Consider the following 26,192-nt stretch of genomic DNA (forward strand, 5'->3'; position numbering starts at 1 on the left):
GCAGCAGACTGCACCGCACCCTCAGGACCAGAGGGAAGGGGCGTACGCGAAGCACCTGCAGCAAGACTGCACCGCACCCTCAGGACCAGAAGGGGCGTACGCGAAGCACCGGCAGCAGAACTGCACTGCACCCTCAGGACCAGAGGGAAGGGACGTATGCGAAGCACCTGCAGCAGGACTGCAGCGCACCCTCGGGACCAGAGGGAAGGGGCATACGCGAAGCACCTGCAGCAAGACTGCACCGCACCCTCAGGACCAGAAGGGGCGTACACGAAGCACCGGCAGCAGGACTGCACTGCACCCTCAGGACCAGAAGGAAGGGGCGTACGCGAACCACCGGCAGCAGGACTGCACCGCACCCTCGGGACCAGAAGGAAGGGGCATGCGCGAAGCACCTGCAGCAGGACTGCACCGCACCCTCGGGACCAGAAGGAAGGGGCGTACGAAAAGCACCTGCAGCAGGACTGCACCGCACCCTCGGGAGCAGAAGGAAAGGGCGTACGCGAAGCACCGGCAGCAGGACTGCACCGCACCCTCGGGACCAGAGGGAAGGGGCGTACACGAAGCACCGGCAGCAGGACTGCATCGCACCCTCGGGACAGAAGGAAGGGGCGTACGCCAAGCACCTGCAGCAGGACTGCACCGCACCCTCGGGACCAGAAGGAAGGGGCGTACGTGAAGCACCGGCAGCAGGACTGCACCGCAGCCTCGGGACCAGAAGGAAGGGGCGTACGCGAAGCACCTGCAGCAGGACTGCACCGCACCCTCGGGACCAGAGAGAAGGGACGTACGCGAAGCACCGGCAGCCGGATTGCACCGCACCCTCGGGACCAGAGGGAAGGGGCGTACGCGAAGCACCGGCAGCAAGACTGCACTGCACCCTCGGGACCAGAAGGGGCGTACGCGAAGCACCTGCAGCAGGACTGCACCGCACCCTCGGGACCAGAGAGAAGGGACGTACGCGAAGCACCGGCAGCCGGATTGCACCGCACCCTCGGAACCAGAGGGAAGGGGCGTACGCGAAGCACCGGCATCAGGACTGCACCGCACCCTCTGGACCAGAAGGAAGGGGCATACGCAAAGCACCGGCAGCAGGACTGCACCGCACCCTCGGGCCCAGTAGGAAGGGGGGTACGCGAAGCACAGGCAGCAGACTGCACCGCACCCTCAGGACCAGAGGGAAGGGGCGTACGCGAAGCACCTGCAGCAAGACTGCACCGCACCCTCAGGACCAGAAGGGGCGTACGCGAAGCACCGGCAGCAGAACTGCACTGCACCCTCAGGACCAGAGGGAAGGGACGTATGCGAAGCACCTGCAGCAGGACTGCAGCGCACCCTCGGGACCAGAGGGAAGGGGCATACGCGAAGCACCTGCAGCAAGACTGCACCGCACCCTCAGGACCAGAAGGGGCGTACACGAAGCACCGGCAGCAGGACTGCACTGCACCCTCAGGACCAGAAGGAAGGGGCGTACGCGAACCACCGGCAGCAGGACTGCACCGCACCCTCGGGACCAGAAGGAAGGGGCATGCGCGAAGCACCTGCAGCAGGACTGCACCGCACCCTCGGGACCAGAAGGAAGGGGCGTACGCAAAGCACCTGCAGCAGGACTGCACCGCACCCTCGGGAGCAGAAGGAAAGGGCGTACGCGAAGCACCGGCAGCAGGACTGCACCGCACCCTCGGGACCAGAGGGAAGGGGCGTACACGAAGCACCGGCAGCAGGACTGCATCGCACCCTCGGGACAGAAGGAAGGGGCGTACGCCAAGCACCTGCAGCAGGACTGCACCGCACCCTCGGGACCAGAGGGAAGGGGCGTACGCGAAGCACTGGCAGCAGGACTGCACCGCACCCTCTGGACCAGAAGGAAGGGGCATACGCAAAGCACCGGCAGCAGGACTGCACCGCACCCTCGGGACCAGAAGGAAGGGGGGTACGTGAAGCACCTGCAGCAGGACTGCACCGCACCCTCAGGACCAGAGGGAAGGGGCGTACGTGAAGCACCTGCAGCAAGACTGCACTGCACCCTCGGGACCAGAAGGGGCGTACGCGAAGCACCGGCAGCAGGGCTGCACTGCACCCTCTGGACCAGAGGGAAGGGACGTATGAGAAGCACCGGCAGCAGGACTGCACCGCACCCTCGGGACCAGAGGGAAGGGGCGTACGCGAAGCACCTGCAGCAAGACTGCACCGCACCCTCGGGACCAGAAGGGGCGTACGCGAAGCACCGGCAGCAGGGCTGCACTGCACCCTCGGGACCAGAGGGAAGGGACGTATGAGAAGCACCGGCAGCAGGACTGCACCGCACCCTCGGGACCAGAAGGAAGGGGCGTACGCGAAGCACCTGCAGCAAGACTGCACCGCACCCTCGGGACCAGAAGGGGCGTACACGAAGCACCGGCAGCAGGACTGCACCGCACCCTCGGGACCAGAAGGAAGGGACATATGCAAAGCATCAAACCACCGCTGCGTGCATGGCCAGGAGGTGAGCCACACATGGATCGCCTTCCACCCTGCGTTCACTATCAGGCTGCGCTGTACTCTACAGGGGCACACCACTGACCAGCAATGCAAGGGAAACACAAACCACCAACAGCACTGTCTGGAGAGGAGGGGACCCATGCATGAGCGGACCCCAAGCTGCACTGTACTCAACAGGGGCACACCACTGACCAGCAATGCAAAGGTGCCACAAACCACCAACAGCACTGTCTGGAGAGGAGGGGAACCATGCATGGCCACACCCAGGCGGTACTGTACTCTACAGGGGCAAACCACTGACCAGCAATGCAAAGGCGCCACAAACCACCAACAGCACTGTCTGGAGAGGAGGGGAACCATGCATGGCCAGACCCAGGCTGCACTGTACTCTACAGGGGCACACCACTGACCAGCAATGGAAAGGCACCACCAACAGCACTGTCTGGAGAGGAGGGGAACCATGCCTGGCCGGACCCAGGCTGCACTGTACTCTACAGGGGCACACCACTGACCAGCAATTCAAGGGAAACACAAACCACCACCAGCACCACATGAGAGAGGATGGGAACCATGCATGGCCAGACCCAGGGTGCACTGTACTCTACAGGGGCACACCACTGACCAGCAATGCAAAGGCACCACAAACCACCAACAGCACTGTCTGGAGAGGAGGGGAACCATGCATGGCCAGACTCAGGCTGCATCCTTTCTCCAGCTGCACTGCACTCTACAGGAGCACACTAGCAATAGTATGGAATGAATGGGCATGTGCAAAACAGCAAACCACCCAATCACCCTGCATGGTGAAAAGAGATCCATGTATAGGCAGACGCAGGCTACACTGCACTCTACATGGAGTACAAGTATAAGTATAGAGAAGCTTATTAAGTGCTCGAATGCCAATGGCATCTTGGCGCTAGTATGGGAAAATGAAGAAAGTGGGGCTAGTAGACTACTGGAGATTGAACAACCGGAACTTCAGAGCTTTCCTGAAAGAGGAGAAATTAGGCTGAAGACGTAAGGCAACGGGAAGTTTGTTCCATAGCTGAGTTGCACAGTTAGAGAATAAGCGGCCGCCCCATCTGGCACGTCTATATCTGGAAGTGCAGATGAGGCCAAGGTTGTCCGATCGTAAATCTCGCGGGGGAACGTAGAGCCTGAACCTGTTTTGACAGTCCACAGAACCACCACCATAACGTGCCTTGTGTACCAGGCAAAGTGCCTTAAACTCAATTCTCTGTTGAACAGGAAGCCAATGTAGTGACCTTCTTCCGTTAGAGGTGGGGTGACCCTTCGGAAGTTGTAAAACAACACGGACAGCGGCGTTCTGCAGTGATTGAATTTTGCTAATCTGATACTTATCAATGCCCAGAAACATCGCATTACAGTAATCCAGTCTGGACATGAAGAGGGCAGCCATTACCGTCTTCTGGAGTGCCCTGGGAATTAAAGGAAAGACACAACGGCAATGGTGCAGAACCAAAGGGCATGTGTAGAACCACAAACTACCAACCACCCTACTAGGAGCAGAGGAAATACATGCATAGACTGAACCAGCCTGCACTGCACTCTACAGGGGTATTACGGCAATGGTGCAGAAACAACAGGCACATACAGAACCACAAACCATTAATCAGCCTACCAGGGAAGAACAGCCAAACATGGGCAGACCCAATCTGCACTGCACTCTATAGAGGCGCACTAGCGTTGGTGTGGAACAAAAGGGCATAGGCAGAACCACAAACCATCAATCACCCTAACAGGGAAGAACAGCCAAGCACGGGCAGACAAACTGCACTGCACTCTACAGAGGCACACTAGCAATGCTGCGGAACCAAAGGGCATATGCAGAACCACAAACCATGAATCACCCTAACAGGAAAGAACAGCCAAGCATGGGCAGACCCAATGTGCACTGCACTCTACAGTGGCGCACTAGCAATGGTGCAGAACCAAAGGGCATAGGCAGAACAACAAACCATCAATCACCCTAATAGGAAAGAACTGCCAAGCATGGGCAGACCCAAACTGCACTGCATCTCTACAGACGAACACTAGCAATGGTACAGAACAAAAGGGTATATGCAGAATCACAAACCATCGACCACCCTAATAGGAAAGAACTGCCAAGCATGGGCAGACCCAAACTGTACTGCACTCTACAGAGGCACCCTAGCAATGGTGCGGAACCAAAGGGCATACGTAAAACCACAAACCACCAATCACCCGGCATGGAAAGGAGGAGATCCATGCATTGACAGACCCAGTCTGCACTGCACTATACACTGGCACAATGGCAATAGTGTGGAAAGAATGGGAATATGCTGAATCACAAACTATCACCCTTCCAGGAAATAACAGCCAAGCATGGACAGACTGTCTGCAGTAACTACAGCTGCAACAGAACCAAAGGAAATATTTAAAACAACACACAATCAGGCGCCATGCCGGCAAAGGTCCATGTCCCAAGAACATGAATGCTCCACCTCCCAAAATATATGGGCTACTTCCTGGAGGTAAGGAAGTGGCCACGAACTGGTCAAATTATGCATCTGTTTCGCAGCCTACAAGTCACAATGTGTGCTGCTCACTCGCTGGGAGGCTGCAGCCCGGCATTGATCTAATAATGCATTTGTACCAAGGCATACCTGCCTTAATGTGTGCTATTTGCTGGTGATTAAGAGGTGTCTCAGCTCTCGTCTAATTATGCATCTGTCGCTGAACCATACCACAAGGGGGCCTCTGTCACAGGTCCTACAAAAAAATCTATTTGTTTTTTGGAGGTGAGGATGTGGCCTGGCACTTGTTAAATTACACACCAGTTCAATGGCCTACCTACCACAATGTGGGCTAGTCACTGGTTGTGAGCAGCTGGCCAAGGCTTGCCTACTCATGCATCTACTCGTGGGCCTCCATGCCACAATGTGGACCCGTGGGCCTCCATGCCACAATGGGGGTGCTTACTTGCTGGTGATCACTAAGTGGCCCAGATGTTGTCTACTGCATCTGTCACATCACAGTCTACTTACTTACAATAAAGAAGTGACTCAGCATTTGTCTAATTATGAACCTCTCCAAGTCCTGACTGATACAATCTGGGGCACTTGTTCAAGGGAATTAGGTGGCCGGACACTTGGATACCCACACATCTGTATCAGAGCCGACCTCTCACAATGTGGTATACTCGCTGAAGGTGGCCCAGCGCCTGTCTAATCATACATCTGTTACAGAGTTGATCTCTCACAATGTGGTCTACTCGCTGGGGGTGAGGTGGTGGCCCAGCGCTGGTCTAGTTATACATCTATCCAGAGCGGATGTCTCTCAATGTGGACTACTGGCTGGAGGGGAGAAGGTGGCCCAGCGTATGTCCTGTTATACATCTATCAAGAGCGGACGTCTCACAATGTGGGCTACTCGCTGGAGGTGAGGAGGTGGTACAGCGCTTTTCTAGTTATACATCTATCCAGAGAGGACGCCTGACAATGTGGGCTACTCACTGGAGGTGAGGAGGTGGCCCAGCGCTTGTCTAGTTATACATATATCCAGAGCGGACGTCTCACAAGGTGGTCTACTCACTGGAGGTGAGGAGGTGGTACAGCGCTTGTCTAGTTATACATATATCCAGAGCCGACCTCTCACAATGTGGTCTACTGGCTGGAGGTGAGGAGGTGGCCCAGCGCTTGTCTAATTATACATCTATCCAAAGCCGACCTCTCAGAATGTGATCTACTCGCTGGAGGTGAGATGTTGAAACAGAACTTATTTAATGCTGCAGCTACCCCAGGGTCTACCTGAGGCAACGTGGGCTACTCGCTGGAACAGAGTACTTGGCCCAGGACTCGTTATTGTGCATTTTTCCCAGGGCTTACCTGCCACAATGTGAGCTTCTTGTTGGTTTAAGTCCTGCCCCTAATGTAGTACATGTATTTCAGGGTTCTACTAGCTACTATGCAGACTGCTTGCTGAAGCTTCAACATTCCTCTAATGTAGCACATCGGTCTGATGCCCTACCTGCCACAACAATGCTTCCTCGCTGATGCCTGTCCAAACTCTAATGCTGTGCAGCTGTTACAGTGTGATATGTCACAACGATGATTCCTCGCTGATGTCTGTCCCAACATCTAATGCTGTGCAGCTGTTACAGTGTGATATGTCACAACGATGATTCCTCGCTGATGTCTGTCCCAACTTCTAATGCAGTGCAGCTGTTACAGTGTGATAGGACAGACATCAGCGAGGAAGCATCGTTGTGACAGAACTTCTAATCCAGTGCAGCTGTTACAGTGTGATGTCACAACGATGCTTCCTCGCTGTTGTATGCTCATCTCTTCCATGTAGTGCAGGTGTCACAGTGTGGTACCTTCCACAACATGGCTGCTCGCTGACGTTTGTGCCATCTCCTAAAGTAGTGCAGCTGTCACAGTGTGGTACATGCAGCGACATGGCTGCTCGCTGGTGTTTGCTCCATCTCCAGAAATAGTGCAGCTGTCACAGTGTGGTACATGCAGCGACATGGCTGCTCGCTGGTGTTTGCTCCATCTCCTAAAATAGTGCAGCTGTCACCGTGTGGTACATGCAGCGACATGGCTGCTCGCTGGTGTTTGCTCCATCTCCTAAAATAGTGCAGCTGTCACAGTGTGGTACATGCAACGACATGGCTGCTCGCTGGTGTTTGCTCCATCTCCTAAAATAGTGCAGCTGTCACAGTGTGGTACATGCAGCGACATGGCTGCTCGCTGGCGTTTGCTCAATCTCCTAATGTAGTGCAGCTGTCATAGTGTGCTACATGCCACGACATGGCTGCTCGCTGGCGTTTGCTCCATCTCCTAACGTAGTGCAGTTGTCATAGTGTGCTAAATGCCGCAACATGTCTGCTTGCTGGAGTTTGCTCCATCTACTAATGTACTGCTGCTGACAGTGTGGTACAAGCTATGACATGGCTGCTCGCTGGCGTTTGCTTCATCTCCTAAGGCACTGCAGCTGAAAAAGTGTAGTACATGCCGCGGCCTGGAAGCTAGCTGGCGTTTACTCCCTCGCCTAAAGCAGTGCAGCGGTCATAGTGAGGTACATGTCACGACATGGCTGCTTGCTGGCCTTTGTTCTGTTTGTCGATCTCACCTGACTTGATGTGGGCCAATCACTGGTGAAGGCCATGTCTCCTAGTTTAGCGTCTATGTGTTTAGGGTCAAATCTGCCACAATGTGTGCTGCTCGCTGGAGCTTGCTCTATTTTGCCAATGTAGTTCATCTGTCCCACGGTCCTATTGGCCATGTTTTTTTGCATATCCCCTATCTAGTATGTGGCGAGGGGTTGTGTTTGGTACAAAACAGTCTCATCACTGGTGTTTGCCCCTGTCACCTTATCTAGTGCATCTGTCCAAGGTTTGTTTCTGCCACAGTGTAGACTGCATAACTGTGTTTGATCTGCCTCCTTGCGTAGTGCAGCTCTTAGGGAGTCGTGCCTGCCACCACATGGTCTGCTCACTAGTGTTTGCTTGTCCCCTTACATAGTGCAGCTGTCACAGAGTTGTGCCTGCCACGACACAGCCTGCTCACTAGTGTTTGCCTGTCCCCTTACATAGTGAAGCTGTCACAGAGTTGTGCCTATGACGACGTGGTCTGCTCACTTCTGTTTGCCCTGTCCCCTTAAATAGTGCATCTGTCACAGAGTCGTGCCTGCCACAACATGGTCTGCTCACTAGTATTTGTGTCGGGTTCTCGGCGATTGCCGTTTCCCGACATCCCACGAAGCACGCACAACAGTGCCGGGATCCTCACTTCCGGCTGGAAGCTGAGCCCCGGTCTAGTTCTTCTCCGTCGCTGACTGGTCCTGGAAGCACTTCCGGGGTAAACGCCTTATCACCGCGTTTCCCGCCGGCTCTGTGCTTTGAATTCTGTTCCGAGGCTTCAGCGACGGAGGAGCGTTTCTGACCGCTGCCAACACGAAGGTACTTATGGTGTTGGGGGTTCTCGCGCAGGAGCGCTCTCGTTCTGGCACCATTGCTGAAAAGCTACAGCTGTAGCATTTCGATCAGCAAAGAAGCAGCGCAGCAGCGTTGGTGAACTTGTTCTTGGGTGAGCAGCGCAGGTGCGCCTTACTCGCCTTTCTTTGAAGTCAGCAGCGCAGGAGCTCTTGACTTGTTTGTTTGCAGAGTGGCGCAGGAGCGCATTACTTGCTATTTGAGAAACCGCGCAGGAGCGCATTGTTTGTTTATTTTGGGCATACCGCGCAGGAGCGCATTACTTGCATTTTGGGACACCGCGCAGGAGCGCATTACTTGTTTATTTTGGGGGAGCCGCGCAGGAGCGCTATTATTTGGTTGCAGCTAGGGCTTCTGCTGAATCACTGTGTTGCCTTCTGCCCGTTGGTTCTCATGACCTTGAGTAGGAGAGTCTCGCTGGATTCCGGAAACAGAAGCACTGGTGAGTCCCGGCAAGAGAACAGTTGTGTGTGTTTTAGGGATAGTCCGGAATAGCCTGGGGTTAGTTTACCAATCCTGTTATTGTTTGTTTTCCAGCTGCCCCGGGATACCCTGCACGCTCCATTCCCATACCACCGCCCTACGTCCTTAATCGGCTCCCATCCTTGTGTCCATCTCATCCCTGTTGAGTTCCCTGTTCAAGGGGGGTCAGGTTGGTACACGGACGGGCGCTCTTGTCGTCTCTGCGGAATTGCTTCACAAGCAAAGGTAAGTCTTGTGGGGCACCTGACAGAATTCAAAGCCCACGTTTACTATTCCACCCAGACGACATGGGCGACCCGGAAGTCACCTTGCAGGACATAGCAGTCATGTTGGCTGCCATGCAAGCCGAGAACCTCAGTCTACGCCATGATGTAACGTCCATCCAGAGTCACATGGCATCCGGGGTTACCAGTCCTTGGGGCACTACCCCTAGTCCCAGAGTCATACAAGAAGGGCTGTTGAGGCCGCCTACCTTCACCTTTGGGGGGGCCCCCGCAGCTCCTAATCAGAGCTCCGCCATTCAAGTCGTAACACCTCATCAGGTACAACTGGCACCACCGGAACGCTTCTACGGCGATAGTACTAAGTATGGGATATTCCTCCATCAATGTCACCTACATTTCATGGCCAGAAATACGGCTTTTCCTGATGATGCCTCCAAGGTCGCCTACATCTTATCATACATGGGAGGTGACGCCGCTCAGTGGTCCATTTCGTTTGTAGAAAACGACGATCCCATGCTCCACCACTTGCCGACGTTCACAGAAGCCATGCGGCGGATGTTCGCTCGCCACACCTTTGTGCAGGCCGCAGATAACGAGTTGCTTAGCTTAAAACAAGGCAACCAAGACCTCCTGCATTACATCACCCGTTTCAGCCGGCTGGTCATCGAGGCTAATTGGCCAGAGGACAAGAAGGTGTCAGTCTTCTATCGAGGATTACGTGATGACCTGAAGGACCTTATCGCACAGTTACCCAACCCGCCTGAGGAAATAGGTCCTTTCATCGACTTGGTGGTGAAGATGAATTTTCGTCTACAGGAAAGAAAGACCGAGAAAGGGAAGGGCAGTGAAAACCGTTTCTTATCCTTTGGAGAAAAAAGCGTTGAGAAAACAAAGGATGAAGCTTCCCCCCAGGGTGAAGCGTCGGAACCCATGCAGATCGGGGGCATACGAGGGCCGTTGACAGCTCACGAGCGAGAAAAGAGAAGGAAGCAGAACCAATGTCTGTATTGTGGGAAAAGCGGACACTTCGTCAGGGAGTGTCCAGTGAAACCCTCTAAATCAAGGGGCAGACGGCCGTTTGCGTTGCCCATCACAAAAGGCGATCAGATGGGAAACGAGACAACCCAGTAGACAAGGGGATCCGTCCTCTGGGTTCTTCGTATCACACTTCAGCGATCCCCGCAGTATTCGATGGCAGTCATCATGTAGGCATCGAAGTCTCCTTACAGAATCAGGCGGGCAGAACCTGGTTGGTAACCGCCATGCTGGATTCCGGTGCGACAGGCAGCTTCATTGACACCGGTTATTCGAGTGCCTTGGGTATACAAACCGTGGCAAAAGAACAACCCGAAGCAGTCAAGGCTGTTGATGGAACGGACTTGACCTCTGGCCCAATCCGATATCAAACCGAATAGATGTCTTCTGTATCGTCTATATAGATGATATCCTGATTTATTCCCGTAACATCGCTGAACACGTGCAGCATGTGCGTTCTGTCCTCCAACAGCTAGGAAGACATCGTTTGTACGTCAAACTGGAGAAGAGCGTCTTTCATGTCACCTCTGTGGAGTTCCTGGGGCACATCATAACACCTGAAGGTATCCACATGGACAACAAAAAGGTAGAAGCCATCTTGTCTTGGCCTTCTCCGGAATCCGTAAAAGGGGTTCAGCGGTTCCTAGGCTTTGCCAACTACTACCGCAGGTTCATCACCGGCTTCTCCGCACTGGTGGCTCCCATAACACGCTTGTTGCGAAAAGGTGTGCCATTCGGGTGGGAGCAGAACGCTGAAAGGGCCTTCCAAGAACTAAAGAGACGGTTCACCATAGCCCCCGTGCTGGTGCATCCGGACACTGAGCAACCTTTCATCGTGGAAGCAGACGCCTCGAAAGACGCTATAGGGGGCGTGTTGTCCCAACGAAGCACCGACACAGGACAACTACATCCGGTAGCTTTTTATTCCAAAAAATTACAACCAGCGGAACGCAACTACACTGTGTCAGACCGGGAGCTGCTAGCCATCAAAACGGCGTTCGAGGAATGGCGCCATTTCTTGAAGGACGCCAAACACATAGTGACCATCTACACCGACCATCGGAACCTCCAGTTCCTGCGTTCAGCCCGTGCCCTCACAGCCCGACAGTTGCGATGGACCTTATTCTTTAACGAATATAACTTCGTGATCACGTTCCGACCTGGAAAGGACAACGCCAAGGCCGATGCCCTCTCACGGCTGGACGACCATGACGAGCCTGCCGAAAACCCCGAGCCGGTTCCCATAATATCTGAAAAACATTTCCAGGGCGTTATAGCATCTACAGACTTCCTAGCTCAAGTAAAGAGGGACGTGAAGCGGTCTGATCCGATAGGCCTGGCCAAAGACAGCGAAGAGGTGACTTGTGTGGACGGATTGCTGTTCAAAGGGGAACGGTTGTGCTTGCCTGGGGTACCAAGTCAACAAAAAGCAGTCCGTATGTGCCATGATCATGTCCTTTCCGGTCATCCTGGCTATCACAAGACTCTCGAACTAATACAAAGACAATTTTGGTGGCCAACACTGGTGTCCGACACAAGAACGCATGTAACGAACTGTACCATCTGTCTGTTGGGCAAGAACAGCTCTGAGCCGTCGGTTGGTCTGCTGCGTCCCATTCCGGTGCCACCGTTTCCCTGGCACACCGTCTCCATGGACTTCGTGGTTGACCTTCCCATCACCAAGACTGGACACACCACGGTTCTCACCATAGTCGACCACCTCTCCAAAATGGCGCACTTCGTACCCTTGTTGAAAGTACCCACGGCGAAGGACCTGGCCCTGGTTTTCATGCACGAGGTGGTTCGCCTCCATGGCATTCCATCAGTGGTCATAACGGACAGAGGTTCGCAATTCGTATCCCGTTTCTGGAAAGAAGTATGCAGACTCCTCGAGATGGACGTGCGTTTATCCTCAGCGTACCATCCCCAGACCGATGGTCAGGCCGAGAGAACAAACCACACTATGGAGCAGTATCTCCGATGTCTGTTGCTGATGGTGGAGAAGGAATGGTCTGAGGTACTATGGTTAGCAGAATATGCATACAACAACAGCAAGCATTCGGCCATTGGCATGTCCCCCTTCTTTTGTCTCCATGGCCGTCACCCTCGCACCTCTGCTTGGGAAGTCCCCCGGGACAGCCAGTTGCCTACAGTGCGCGCCTATCATGAGACTCTACATAGACTATGGCAGCAGGCGCGCTTTGAGTTGGCCAAGGCGAAGGACGCCTACAAGGCGCATGCGGACGCTCACAGACAGAAGGAGCCTGAATACAGCGTGGGCGACAGTGTGTGGCTGTCGATTCGGCACCTCAATGTGCATGGTCCCAAGAAACTGTTGCCCCGTTTTGTGGGCCCCTTTGCCATCGAAAAGGTGGTTAACCCTGTGGCCATGAGGCTCTTGCTCCCATCACACATGCGGATCCACCCTGTATTCCATGTGTCCCTTCTGCGGGCGGTCCGCTCTGACAACCCAATTCCCTCTCCTCCTTCTCCTGTGGTGGTGGCGGGCCATGTTGAATATGAGGTCAGGGCCATCTTGGGGTCTCGCCGGGTGCGAGGTAAGCTTTTCTATCTGGTGGACTGGAAGGGTTACGGCCCGGACGAGCGGTCTTGGGAGCCCTTGTCCCATGTGCGCCATGCTCCCGTTCTGGTCCGTGCTTTTCATCTCAGTCACCCCCTGTGCCCTCGCCCTGCTTGCCCCTTCTGAGGTCCGGGGGGTTCGGTGGGGGGACTTCTTTTAGGAGGGGGTTCTGTCGGGTTCTCGGCGATTGCCGTTTCCCGACATCCCACGAAGCACGCACAACAGTGCCGGGATCCTCACTTCCGGCTGGAAGCTGAGCCCCGGTCTAGTTCTTCTCCGTCGCTGACTGGTCCTGGAAGCACTTCCGGGGTAAACGCCTTATCACCGCGTTTCCCGCCGGCTCTGTGCTTTGAATTCTGTTCCGAGGCTTCAGCGACGGAGGAGCGTTTCTGACCGCTGCCAACACGAAGGTACTTATGGTGTTGGGGGTTCTCGCGCAGGAGCGCTCTCGTTCTGGCACCATTGCTGAAAAGCTACAGCTGTAGCATTTCGATCAGCAAAGAAGCAGCGCAGCAGCGTTGGTGAACTTGTTCTTGGGTGAGCAGCGCAGGTGCGCCTTACTCGCCTTTCTTTGAAGTCAGCAGCGCAGGAGCTCTTGACTTGTTTGTTTGCAGAGTGGCGCAGGAGCGCATTACTTGCTATTTGAGAAACCGCGCAGGAGCGCATTGTTTGTTTATTTTGGGCATACCGCGCAGGAGCGCATTACTTGCATTTTGGGACACCGCGCAGGAGCGCATTACTTGTTTATTTTGGGGGAGCCGCGCAGGAGCGCTATTATTTGGTTGCAGCTAGGGCTTCTGCTGAATCACTGTGTTGCCTTCTGCCCGTTGGTTCTCATGACCTTGAGTAGGAGAGTCTCGCTGGATTCCGGAAACAGAAGCACTGGTGAGTCCCGGCAAGAGAACAGTTGTGTGCGTTTTAGGGATAGTCCGGAATAGCCTGGGGTTAGTTTACCAATCCTGTTATTGTTTGTTTTCCAGCTGCCCCGGGATACCCTGCACGCTCCATTCCCATACCACCGCCCTACGTCCTTAATCGGCTCCCATCCTTGTGTCCATCTCATCCCTGTTGAGTTCCCTGTTCAAGGGGGGTCAGGTTGGTACACGGACGGGCGCTCTTGTCGTCTCTGCGGAATTGCTTCACAAGCAAAGGTAAGTCTTGTGGGGCACCTGACAATTTGCTTGTCCCCTTACATAGTGCAGCTGCCACAGAGTTGTGCCTGCCACAACACGGTTTGCTCACTAGTGTTTACCCTGGCCCCTTACATAGTGCAGCTGTCAGAGTCGTGCCTGCCACCACATGGTATGCTCACTATTGTTTGCCTTGGCCCCTTACATAGTGCAGCTGTCACAGAGTCGTGCCAGCCACGACATGGTCTGCTCACTAGTGTTTGCCTGTCCCCTTACATAGTGTAGCTGTCACAGATTAGTGCCTGCCACAACAAGGTCTGCTCACTAGTGTATTCCCTGTCCCCTTAAATAGTGCAGCTGTCACAATGTAATGGTTATCACGAAGCGGTCTGCTCACTGGCGTATTCCCGGTCTCCTGATTTAGTGCATCTGTCCAAGGGTCGAATCTCCCACAGTGCAGACTGCTTTCTGGTGTTTGACCTGTCCTGTGAGGTTGTACAGCTGTCATGACATGAGCTGAGCTGCTTCCTGGTGTTTGCTCTGTCTCTTTATGTAGTGCAGCTGTCATGGTGCAGTACCTGCCATGACATGAGCTGCTTCCTGGTGTTTGCTCTGTCCCTTTATGTAGTGCCGCTGTCACGGTGTAGTACCTACCCTGATATGACATGAGCTGAGCTGCTCCCTGGTGTTTGCTCTGTCCCTTTATGTAGTGCAGCTGTCACGGTGCAGTACCTGCCATGACATAAGAGCTGAGCTGCTCCCTGGTGTTTGCTCTGTCCCTTTATGTAGTGCAGCTGTCACAGTGTAGTACCTGCCATGACATGACATGAGCTTCTCCCTGGTGTTTGCTATGTCCCTTTATGTAGTGCAGCTGTAACGGTGCAGTACCTGCCATGACATGAGCAGAGTTGAGCTGGTCCCTGGTGTTTGCTCTGTCCCTTTATGCAGTGCCGCTGTCACGGTGTAGTACCTACCCTGATATGACATGAGCTGAGCTGCTCCCTGGTGTTTGCTATGTCCCTTTATGTAGTGCAGCTGTCACGGTGCAGTACCTGCCATGACATAAGAGCTGAGCTGCTCCCTGGTGTTTGCTCTGTCCCTTTATGTAGTGCAGCTGTCACAGTGCAGTACCTGCCATGACATGACATGAGCTGCTCCCTGGTGTTTGCTATGTCCCTTTATGTAGTGCAGCTGTAACGGTGCAGTACCTGCCATGACATGAGCAGAGTTGAGCTGGTCCCTGGTGTTTGCTCTGTCCCTTTATGCAGTGCCGCTGTCACGGTGTAGTACCTACCCTGATATGACATGAGCTGAGCTGCTCCCTGGTGTTTGCTATGTCCCTTTATGTAGTGCAGCTGTCACGGTGCAGTACCTGCCATGACATAAGAGCTGAGCTGCTCCCTGGTGTTTGCTCTGTCCCTTTATGTAGTGCAGCTGTCACAGTGCAGTACCTGCCATGACATGACATGAGCTGCTCCCTGGTGTTTGCTATGTCCCTTTATGTAGTGCAGCTGTAACGGTGCAGTACCTGCCATGACATGAGCAGAGTTGAGCTGGTCCCTGGTGTTCGCTCTGTCCCTTTATGTAGCGCAACTGTCATGGTGTAGTACCTGCTATGACATGAGCTGCTCCCTGGTGTTTGCTCTGTCCCTTTATGTAGTGCAGCTGTCACGGTGTAGTAGCTGCCATGACATGAGCTGCTCCCTGGTGTTTGCTCTGTCCCTTCATGTAGTGCAGCTGTCATGGTGTAGTAGCTGCCATGACATGATAAGAGCTGAGCTGCTCCCTGGTGTTTGCTGTCCCTTTATGTAGTGCAGCTGTCACGGTGCAGTACCTGCAATGACATGAGCAGAGTTGAGCTGCTCCCTAGTGTTTGCTCTGTCCCTTTATGTAGTGCAGCTGTCACGGTGTACTACCTGCAATGACATGAGCTGAGCTTCTCCCTGGTGTTTACTCTGTCCCTTTATGTAGTGCAGCTGTCACAGTGCAGTATCTGCCATGAGATGAGATGCTCCCTGGTGTTAGCTCTGTCCCTTTAAGTACTGCAGCTGTCACGGTGTAGTACCTGCCATGACATGAGCAGAGTTGAGCTGCTCCCTGGTGTTTGCTCGGTCCCTTTATGTAGTGCAGCTGTCATGGTGTAGTGCCTGCCATGACAGGAGCTGCTCCCTGGTGTTTGCTCTGTCCCTTCATGGACTGCAGCTGTCATGGAGTAGTACCTGCCCTGACATGACATGACATGACATGAACTGAGCTGAGCTGAGCTGCTCCCTGGTGTTTGCTCTGTCCCTTTATGTAGTGCAGCTGTCACGGTGTAGTACCTGCCATGACATGATAGGAGCTGAGCTGCTCCCTGGTGTTTGCTCTGCCCCTTTATGTAGTGCAGCTGTCATGGTGTAGTACCTGCCATGACATGAGCAGAGTTGAGCTGCTCCCTGGTGTTTGCTCTGTCCCTTTATGTAGTGCAGCTGTCACGGCGTAGTACCTGCCATGACATGAGCTGCTCCCTGAAGTCTGCTCTGTCCCTTTATGTAGTGGAGCTGTCACAGCGTAGTACCTGCTATGACATGAGCTGCTCCCTGGTGTTTGCTCTGTCCCTTTATGTAGTGCAGCTTTAACGATGCAGTACCTGCCATGACATGAGCAGAGTTGAGCTGCTCCCTGGTGTTCGCCCTGTCCCTTTATGTAGTGCAGCTGTCATGGTGTAGTACCTGCCATGACATGACCTGCTCCCTGGTGTTTGCTCTGTCCCTTTATGTAGTCAGCTGTCACGGTGTACTACCTGCCAAGACATGATGAGCTGAGCTGCTCCCTGGTGTTTTCTCTATCCCTTTGAGTAGTGCAGCTGTCACAGTGCAGCACTTGCCATGACATGAGCTGCTTCCTGTTGTTTGCTCTGTCCCTTTATGTAGTGCAGCTGTCACGGTGCAGTACCTGCCATGACATGACATGAGCTGAGCTGAGCTGCTCCCTGGTGTTTGCTCTGTCCCTTTATGTAGTGCAGCTGTCACAGTGCAGTACCTGCCATGACATGAGCTGCTCCCTGGTGTTTGCTCTTTCTTCTTACGTAGTGCAGCACTCGGGGGGGATCGTGCCTGCCACAGTATGGTCTGCTTGACGGTGTAGTGCATCTGTCCAAGTGTTGCACCTGCCAAAACGTAGGCTGTAACTAGTGTTTGCCCTGATCCGTAATGTAGTGCAGCTGTCGCAGTGTAGTGCCCACCATGACACATGCTTCTCCCTGGTATTTGCTCGGTCCCTTTATGTAGTGCAGCTGTCACAGAATCGGCCCTACCGTGACTGGTCTGCTCTCTGGTGTGTTCCCTATGCCCTTACATAGTGCAGCTGTCACAGAATCGGGCCTGCCGTGACTGGTCTGCTCGGTGGTGTGCTCCCTGTGCCTTTAAATAGTGCAGCTGTCACAGAATCGTGCCTGCCGTGCTGGTGTGTTCCCTATGCCCTTACATAGTGCAGCTGTCACAGACTCGTTCCTGCCGTGACTGGTCTGCTCGCTGGTGTGATCCCTGTGCATTTGCCCCAGAGTCCTACCTGCCACGACGTGGGCTGCTCACTGGTGGTAAGGAGGCGTCCCAACTTTTCATACAGGTTGCTCAGCAGCTCCGCTCCAAGCATCTCATAAATGTACATCAAAGTGTCAGAGATATCCACCCTAAATATGAGAGTTAAGAGAGAAAACATAAGGTCAACGAAACCTGGAAACCGTACAGCAGACGTCTCAGTACACAATACCAAGTTATGAGACACAAAGCTCAAAAGCAGCTTTCCCACGTCATCATCCCTATGTAACAAAGGGTGTCCTGTGCCTTCATCACTATGTAATGAAGAGTGTCCCTATGCTACCATCCCTATGTAACGAAGGGTGTCCCATGCCATCATCCCTATGTAATGAAGGGTGTCCCCGAGCTATCATCCCTATGTAACAAAGGGTGTCCCTATGCTATCATCACTATGTACCAAAGGGTGTCCCGTGCCATCATCCCTATGTAACGAAGGGTGTCCCTATGCTATCATCCCCGGATGTGTACCAGTGGCCCTTATGCTATCATCCCCGGATGAGTACCAGTGGCCTTTTATGCTATCATCCCTGGATGAGTACCACTGGCCCCTTATGCGATCATCCCCGGATGTGTACCAGTGACCCCTTATGCTATCATCCCCGGATGAGTACCAGTGGCCTTTTATGCTATCATCCTCGGATGAGTACCAGAGGCCCCTTATGCTATCATCCCCGGATGAGTACCAGGGGCCCCTTATGCTATCATCCCCGGATGAGTACCAGGGGCCTTTTATGTTATCATCCCCGGATGAGTACCAGTGGCCCCTTCTGCTATCATCCCCGGATGAGTACCAGTAGCCCCTTATGCTATCATCCCCGGATGAGTACCAGTGGCCCCTTATGCTATCATCTCCAGATGTGTACCACTGGCCCCTTATGCTATCATCCCCGGATGAGTACTACTGGCCCCTTATGCTATCATTCCCAGATGAGTACCACTGGCCCCTTATGCTATCATCTCAGGATGAGTACCCATGGCTCTCCCATACTAGCAATGCCAGATAATTACCAGTCAGACCACATTCTGCCATCCCTGGATAAGAATCAGCGACACTCCGTGACCTGACCCTTGGCTAAGCACCAGTGGCCCCCCAATGCTCTCAATGGTAGATGAGCACCAGTGCCCTTCCCCCCATGCTATCAATGGTAGATGAGTACCAGTGGCCCCCATGCTATTATTCTTGGACGAGTACCCATGTCTCTCTTATTCTATTTTTCCTGAGTAAGTACTAATGTGGCCTCCTATACTATCATCCCTGGATAAGTACCAGTGCCTCTTCCATTCTTTCATTCCTGGATGGGTACCAGTGGCACTTCCACGCTATCATCCCTGGATGGGCACTAGTGGCTCTTCCATGCGAACATCCATGGATGGGTACCAGTGGCTCTTCCATGCCAACATCCCTAGATGGGTATTAGTGGCTCTACCATGCTAACATCCCTGGATGGGTACCAGTGGCTCTTCCATGCTAACATCCCTGGATGGGTACCAGTGGCTCTTCCATGCTAACATACCTGGATGGGTACCAGTAGCTCTTCCATGCTTACATCCCTGGTTAAGTAAAGAAGGAATCCCATGCTACCTGTCTGGTTGAATACCAGAGGCACTTTGTTGCTATGATCCCGGGATGAGAGCCAGTGACTTCCCTATACTATCACCAATGGCTTCCCGATGCGATCATCCCTGTATTAGTACCTTTGTCTCCCCCATGCTATCAGCCCTGGATGACTACCAGTCGCTCTCCCATGCTATCATCAGTGGATAAATAGCAGTGATTTTCGCATTTGGTCATCCTTGTATTAGAACCTGTAGCTTTCCAAGTCTATTAATGTCCAATAAGTATCCGTGGTTCTTCAATGCCATCACAGTCATATGTACCAGCGGTTCTTCAGTGCTATCATCCCTGTACCTGTGGCTCTCCAAATAATCATCCCTGAATATATGCCAGTGGCTCAGCCATAAAACCATCAATGGCTCTTGTATGCTATCATCCCTGTATTATCACCAGTCTCACTTCCACACGATCATTCCTGGATAAAGACCGGACGCACTCCCAAGCTACCATCCCTGGATAATGACTAGTCACTCTTCCATGCTATCATCTCTGGCTAAGGGATGGTCGTTCTTCTAGGCTCTCTTCTCTGGATAAGGACCAGTCATTCTTCCATGCTATCATCCCTGAGTAATGATTAGTCCCTCTTCCATGCTATCATCTCTACTTAGGGGACGTTCGTTCTTCCATGCTATCTTCTCTGGATAAGGACCAGTCATTCTTCCATGTTATCATCTCTGGATAATGACTAGTCACTCTTCCATGCCATCATCTCTGGTTAGGGGACGGTCGTTCTTCGATGCTATCTTCTCTGGATAAGGACCAGTCATTCTTCCATGCTATCATCTCTGAATAAGTACCAGTCACTCTTCCATTCTAATATTTCAGGGTAAGATTGTCACAGTATAAGGATCAACTCTTCCATGTTATTCTTCCTGAATAATTATCAGCCACTTTCCCATGCTATCATCCCTGGATAAAGACCAACCATTCTTCCATGCTATCAACTCTGGTTAGGGAGCAGTCGATCTTCCATGCTACCTTCTCTGGATAAGAACCAGTCACTCTTCTATGTTTACTGAAACAAGAAACAAGCAGCTGGGTTGTAGAGGACTGCACCACCAAGACAAGTCATAGAAAGTAGTTTAAATATTGCCCGCCTCAGATGGCCAGCTGCCATATGACCATAAATCACAATATCATTCACAGGGTGTGAGAAAGTGGCTCTGTATATACTGTTCCTTAATAGGTACAGGGTGTACAGAGTCCACAGACCCCAAGGGTTTAACAGGGGTTAAAGTTAGATATAACCTTACTCTCTAAAGTGGTAGCTTGGTCGAGCAGTAAGGCAGTACCAGAGGACAGTGTAAAGCATTTATTGTACACACTCAGTCAGCAAATGGTTCCACACACTCAATAACTGAACTCTAGGCCAATGGTTTATATATAAAAAATATATATGCTTGTTTTATTTTAGAACTAACACTTGGAATTAAAATATACTTTCTCGACAGGAGAGGTTTCATAAAAACACTTTTGTATATGCAATAGACTTTTTAGTAAACAGTTACAAGTAGTTGCAGTAGTCAACTCTATTTCTAAACACAACAATACATTGAGCTCAATGATTAATTCAAGTTATTTGTAACAGATTACTTTTTAGATTACTTTTGTAATTCCAGGCCTGGATCCTAGATTCAGTCCTGGGTCAGTTCTCAGAATCAGTTGTTGAAAGTCGACTTTGGTACTGTAATGATTTTTAACTAATATTTAGCTATTTTAAAAGTTAACACTTAGAAAATATTTCAGAGCAAACAATCAAGGATTCCCTATGGAAGAAAATTTAGGTTATAGGTGCAGTAGGTCATCGTTACTTTTGTAATCCAGTACTGGGTGCCTAGACTCAGTACTGGGACCTTTATCCAAAACAGGTAAGTAATTACGTTTTCAGATGTTATACGATTTTTGAATATTTAGAAATTGCAGAAATCAACACTTAAAAGAAATTTCACAGAAAAACAGTCAATGGTTTCCTATGGAAGAAAAATGAGTTAAAGGTAAGCATAGTTGTGGGTACTTTTCAGAGTCAGTGCTGGGCACCAAGATCCAGCACTGGGAGCTCACCTAAGAGTAGGTGAGTAAATTCGTTTTTGTCACTCGGCTGATTTTTGGTGAATATTTGAAGATTTGAAAAGTCCACACTTGGAAGAAATTTCAGAAAAAAGCCAGTCAATGTTACCCTATGAGGAAAATAGAGTTTGCGGTTTAAGGGTAAGTACTCGACTGGCAGAGTTGAGGTTCTTGGCACAGACTCAGGGGTCTTCCAGGGTCAGGTAGGTACAGTTGGTTCACCCTCAGCGACTCTAGGGCGGCCGGGTGCAGAGAGAGTGAGGCCCAATGTTATCCTATGAGGGATAGGGGGGCCTTGTTTGGTGGCTGCTGTCTGGCAAGCCACGCGGCTGTGGGAGCTGGGCTCCTGGTCACTTACTCAGGGCAAGTGGGGAAGTAGGAAAGTGTAGAGTTTTCACTGCCAGGGCCACTCGGGCGGTTGGGTGCAGAGGGCTTTTGAGCCTTCGGGCACTCAATGGATTTCAATGGGAAATCTCCGGTTTGAAAAAAGACTGCAGGCTCGGGGACGAGGACTCTTCAGGTGCCACCACCACTTCGAGAGGTAAGTTGGGTAGTTGGAGGATAGGTAGGTACCCCGGGATTGGACACAGAGGGCCGTGGGGCGCCGGGTGCAGGGGGACCTTTTGGTGTCGGAAAATCTTACCCTCCGTTGATCGCGGTTGGGGTGGCACACTGTTCTGAGGCTCCAGGCTTCTTCAGGATTGTCGAGGGGGGTCCTTGGGTGCCGGACTCGGGGTCACAGTCGCCGTGGGGTCGTCCTCGTGGGTTTAGTTCACTCCGGCACCGGCCAGGCTTGGCTGGTGCAGAGTGGGCTGGGATCGCGGTTCCGGGCTGCTGCCAGGGGTGAAAGGTAGGTTCTGAGTAGAGCCTCTACTCATGGGAGTCCCAGGGAATCACAGTTCAAAGGTAGCCAGGTCCTCCGGGGTTTCTGAGGTTGCTCGCCACAAGAGATGCCGAGCAGGAGCAGGTTCGAGGGTCGACAGGCCGGTAGGGCTGGGGTCAAAGCAGTTGGTGTCTTCCTCTTTTTAGCAGCTGCAGGGCAGGTCTTTGTTCTTCTTGCTCTTCTTGTAGTTTCGAATCTGGGATCTGGGGAAGGAAGGATCAGGGTGCCCCTAAATACTAGATTTAGGGGCGTTTCTGGTAGGTGAAGGGCAGGCGCCAATGGGTCCCTGTCCTGGGGTGGGTACACCCCCTACCCTGCCTCTCTCCTGTTGGAGGGGGGCAGGAGCCTAGTCCTGATTGGGCAGGGCTTCCCATCTTCAAGATGGCGAGAGCCCGGAGATGTGCTTCACCTCGCCTCCCCCACCTGAGGGGTGGGCTTGGCAGGCTGGCACATCCCCTGTCCTTATTTGGGGTTTCCGGCCAAGCTTCCCGCCAGAGTGGGGGGTTGCAGTGGCCTGGGGAAGCTCACAGAGGCGGAATGCATTTGAAGCTTCCCCCTGCCCATCCTGGGGGGGGGGGGGGGGGGGGGGGGGGAGGAGATTTAGCACCTCGCCCAGGATGTGCATTGTTGCAGGCCCAGGAGAGCAGGGGCTCTCCTACCCAGGGGTCCAGCAACATGTGTGCTGTGTGGCAGCCTAGGCAGCCTCAGAACAGACGTGGATTGTAGGTTTAGGATTCAGGGGGCCTCTCTAAGATGCCCTCTGTGGTGCTTTGTACATTAAATCCACACTGATGCCAGTGTGTGATTTAATGTGCTGAGCAGTTTGATACCAAAGTTCAGTCTTCAGTGCTGTCATTATGGTGCTGTGGAGTTCGTGTTTGACAAGCTCCCAGCCCCATATTCTCTTAGCTGGCAGCACTGCACTTACAGGACCCAGGAATGGACCTGGGTACTGTAGGGGCACAGGGCTCCTGCCTCTGTGTCCACACCACTGGCATAGGGCACCCAGCTAGAGGGGTGGCTGATGTATGCCAGGGCAGTGTAGGTTGTGGGCATGGCACACAGGGATGTGTGCCATGTCGACTCTATGTTTTGTCTTGTATCCAGTCACTCAGCCTGCAAGAGTAGTGTGTGTGTGTGTGTTAGGGTACAGGGCCTTTAAGGGTGGCACAATGAGTGCTGCAGCCCTTAGAGGCCTTCCCTGGTCAAAAGGCCCTGGGTACCTAGGGTACCATTTACCAGGGGCTGACATGTGGCCAGGGTTTGCCAATTTGGGTTTTGGCTGTTAGGCAGTTTTTAGGGAAGGAACACAGGCCCTGGGCACCTGATTGGCAGGAGCCCAGGGCACAACAAGTTAAAGTGCATCAGCTATTAGGCAAAAAGGGGGGGGGGGGGGGGGTTACTGCAACAGAAACCCACTTTCTTACACAGGGGTATGAGAGGCAATATATTTAAAAGATCTACAGTATATACATCAAGTATAAATGAAATTAGTCCACGTCGTTGCTTGTATTCCTTAGTTGTTTTTATTCGTGATGTGCTCAAAGTTCAATACAGCCAACGTGTTTCGCCCAGACATAGGCTTCTTCAGGGCTGTATTATACATACAATGAATACAAACTATTTTAGTTACAACTCAAATGTGTGGTCTTCTATTAGTAAATTGCAGCTAAAGAATAGCCCTAAGTGCACTGAGAGGTCAGTGGCCTCCTTTGCGCTTTTATTATCATATACTCTGAATGATCAGAACTTTATTCTGATGTAGCCTTTTCTCATACCACATTAGGTTTCTTTAACTCGGACTTTCCTAGTCACGGCACGGACCAGACCTATCGTTGACGCACATTTTGCCGGAGACACTGCAACGTTTACTTGCCTTGGTAGGCGCTACCTCTGTGACTAAGCCCTTTCTTTGCTCATTCTTGGGATATTTATGATCACCGTTCCTTTTTGGTGGCACTATTCAAGGGCAGATGGTCCTCTGAACTCATTAGTCTTCATCCACCTTCAGCGAACACAGGTTCACTTTCCTTTTCACTCCCCTTTCTTTTGGACAAATGGGTCTCCTTCCTTTCGTTTCATTCTTACGAACTATTCACTCATTAAGACATCACCCCTTCACCTCTATACAAGTCTCCTTCCTTCTTAAGACACCTTTCAGTTCTATTTTTTCCACAAACTACTCACCGGATTAAGAAGTCACCTTTTAGCTGCACTTTACTAATAGAAGACCACACATTTGAGTTGTAACTAAAATAGTTTGTATTCATTGTATGTATATTACAGCTCTGAAGAAGCCCATGTCTGGGCGAAACGCGTTGGCTGTATTGAACTTTGAGCACATCACGAATAAAAACAACTAAGGAATACAAGCAACAACGTGGACTCATTTAATCTATACTTGATGTATATACTGTAGATCTTTTAAATATATTGCCTCTCATACCCCTGTGAATGACACTGTTCTATGTTGCTACACCTGGATAAGATTATCCCTGGAAAAGGACCAGTTGCTCTTTCATGCTATCATCCTGGGATAAGCACCAGTCACTCCTCCATCTATCACTCCCTGATGAGGATCATTCGTTCTTCCATGGTAACATCACTGGATAAGAACCAGCTGCTCATCCATGCTATCATCGATGGATAAGGACCAGTCGCTCTTCAATGCTATAACCCCTGGATAAGGACCAGCCACTCTTCAATGCCATCACCCCTGAATAAGAACCAGCCACTCTTACAAGCTATCATCCCTGGATAAGGGCCAGCCGTTCTTCCATGTTGTCATTTCTGCATAAGACAAGTCATTCTTCCATGCAGGCATTCCTGGATAAGGACCAACCTCTCTTCTATGCTATCATCTCTGATTAGGGACCAGTTGTTCTTTCACGTGATCATCCCTGGATAAGGACCAGTAGTTGTTCCATGCTATCTTCTCTAGAGCAGTATGAGTCACTCTTCCATGCTATTATTTCTGGACAAGACTATTCCTGGATAAGTAGCAGTCACTGTTCCATCTATCATCCCCTGATGAGAACCATTTGTTCTTCCATGCTATCATCACTGGCTCAGGACCAGTCGTTCATCCAAGCAATCACCCTGGATAAAACCAGCCACTCGTTCATGCTATCATCCCTGGATAAGTACCAGTCGTTCTCAAGTGCTATCTCCCTTGATAAGAACCAGCAGCTCTTCCATGCTATCATCCCTGGATAAGGACCAGTCGTTCTTCCATGCTATCATCCCTGGATAAGGATCAGTCGTTCTTCCATGCTATCCTCCCTGGATAAGGACCAGTCGTTCTTCAATGCTATCATCCCTGGATAAGGATCAGTCGTTCTTCCATGCTATCCTCCCTGGATAAGGACCAGTCATTGTTCCATGCTATCATCCCTAGATAAGGATACGTTGTTCTTTGTTGCTATCATCCCTGGATAAGGACCAGTTGTTCTTCCAAGCGATCATGCCTGGATAAGGGCCTGCCACTCATCCATGCCATCGCCTCTGGATAAGGACCAGCCACTCTTCCATGCTATCACCTCTGGTAAGGACCAGCCACTCTTCCATGCTATCACCTCTGAATAAGGACCAGCCACTCTTCCATGCTATCACCTCTGGATAAGGACCAGCCACTCTTCCAAGCGATCACCTCTGAGTAAGGACCAGCCACTCGTCCATGCTATCACCTCTGGATAAGGACCAGCCACTCGTCCATGCTATCACCTCTGGATAAGGACCAGCCACTCTTCCTTGCTATCACCTCTGGATAAGGACCAGCCACTCATCCATGCTATCACCTCTGGATAAGGACCAGCCACTCATCCATGCTATCACCTCTGGATAAGGACCAGCCACTCTTCCATGCTAGCACCTCTGGATAATGACCAGCCACTCTTCCATTCTAGCACCTCTGGATAAGGACAAGACGTTCTTCCATGTTATCATCCCTGGATAAGGAGCAGTCGCTCTTCCATGTTATCATCCCTGGTTAGGCACCAGTCGCTCTTACATGCCATCAAGTCTGGATAAGGACCAGCCACTATGCCATGCTACCATCCATGGGTAGAAATTGGTCACTCTTCGGCGCTATCATTCCGGGATAAGGACCAGCCACTCTTCCATGCTATCAAATCTG

General features: G+C 52.0%; 1 protein-coding gene across 2 annotated transcripts in view; it reads right to left on the bottom strand.

The window, feature by feature from the left end:
* The window catches only part of IPO13 (importin 13), a 560,046-nt gene that overhangs the window by 198,827 nt on the left and 335,027 nt on the right, over positions 1 to 26,192 (bottom strand). For both annotated transcript variants that reach the window (XM_085602928.1, XM_085602929.1), the window contains one exon: positions 17,464 to 17,584. In XM_085602928.1, the coding sequence (XP_085459054.1) occupies positions 17,464 to 17,584 (121 nt within the window). The remainder of the gene's footprint in view (positions 1 to 17,463; positions 17,585 to 26,192) is intronic.

The sequence above is a fragment of the Triturus cristatus genome, chromosome 4_2 (assembly GCF_964204655.1).
Source record: "Triturus cristatus chromosome 4_2, aTriCri1.1, whole genome shotgun sequence".
NCBI classification, from domain to species: Eukaryota; Metazoa; Chordata; class Amphibia; order Caudata; family Salamandridae; genus Triturus; species Triturus cristatus.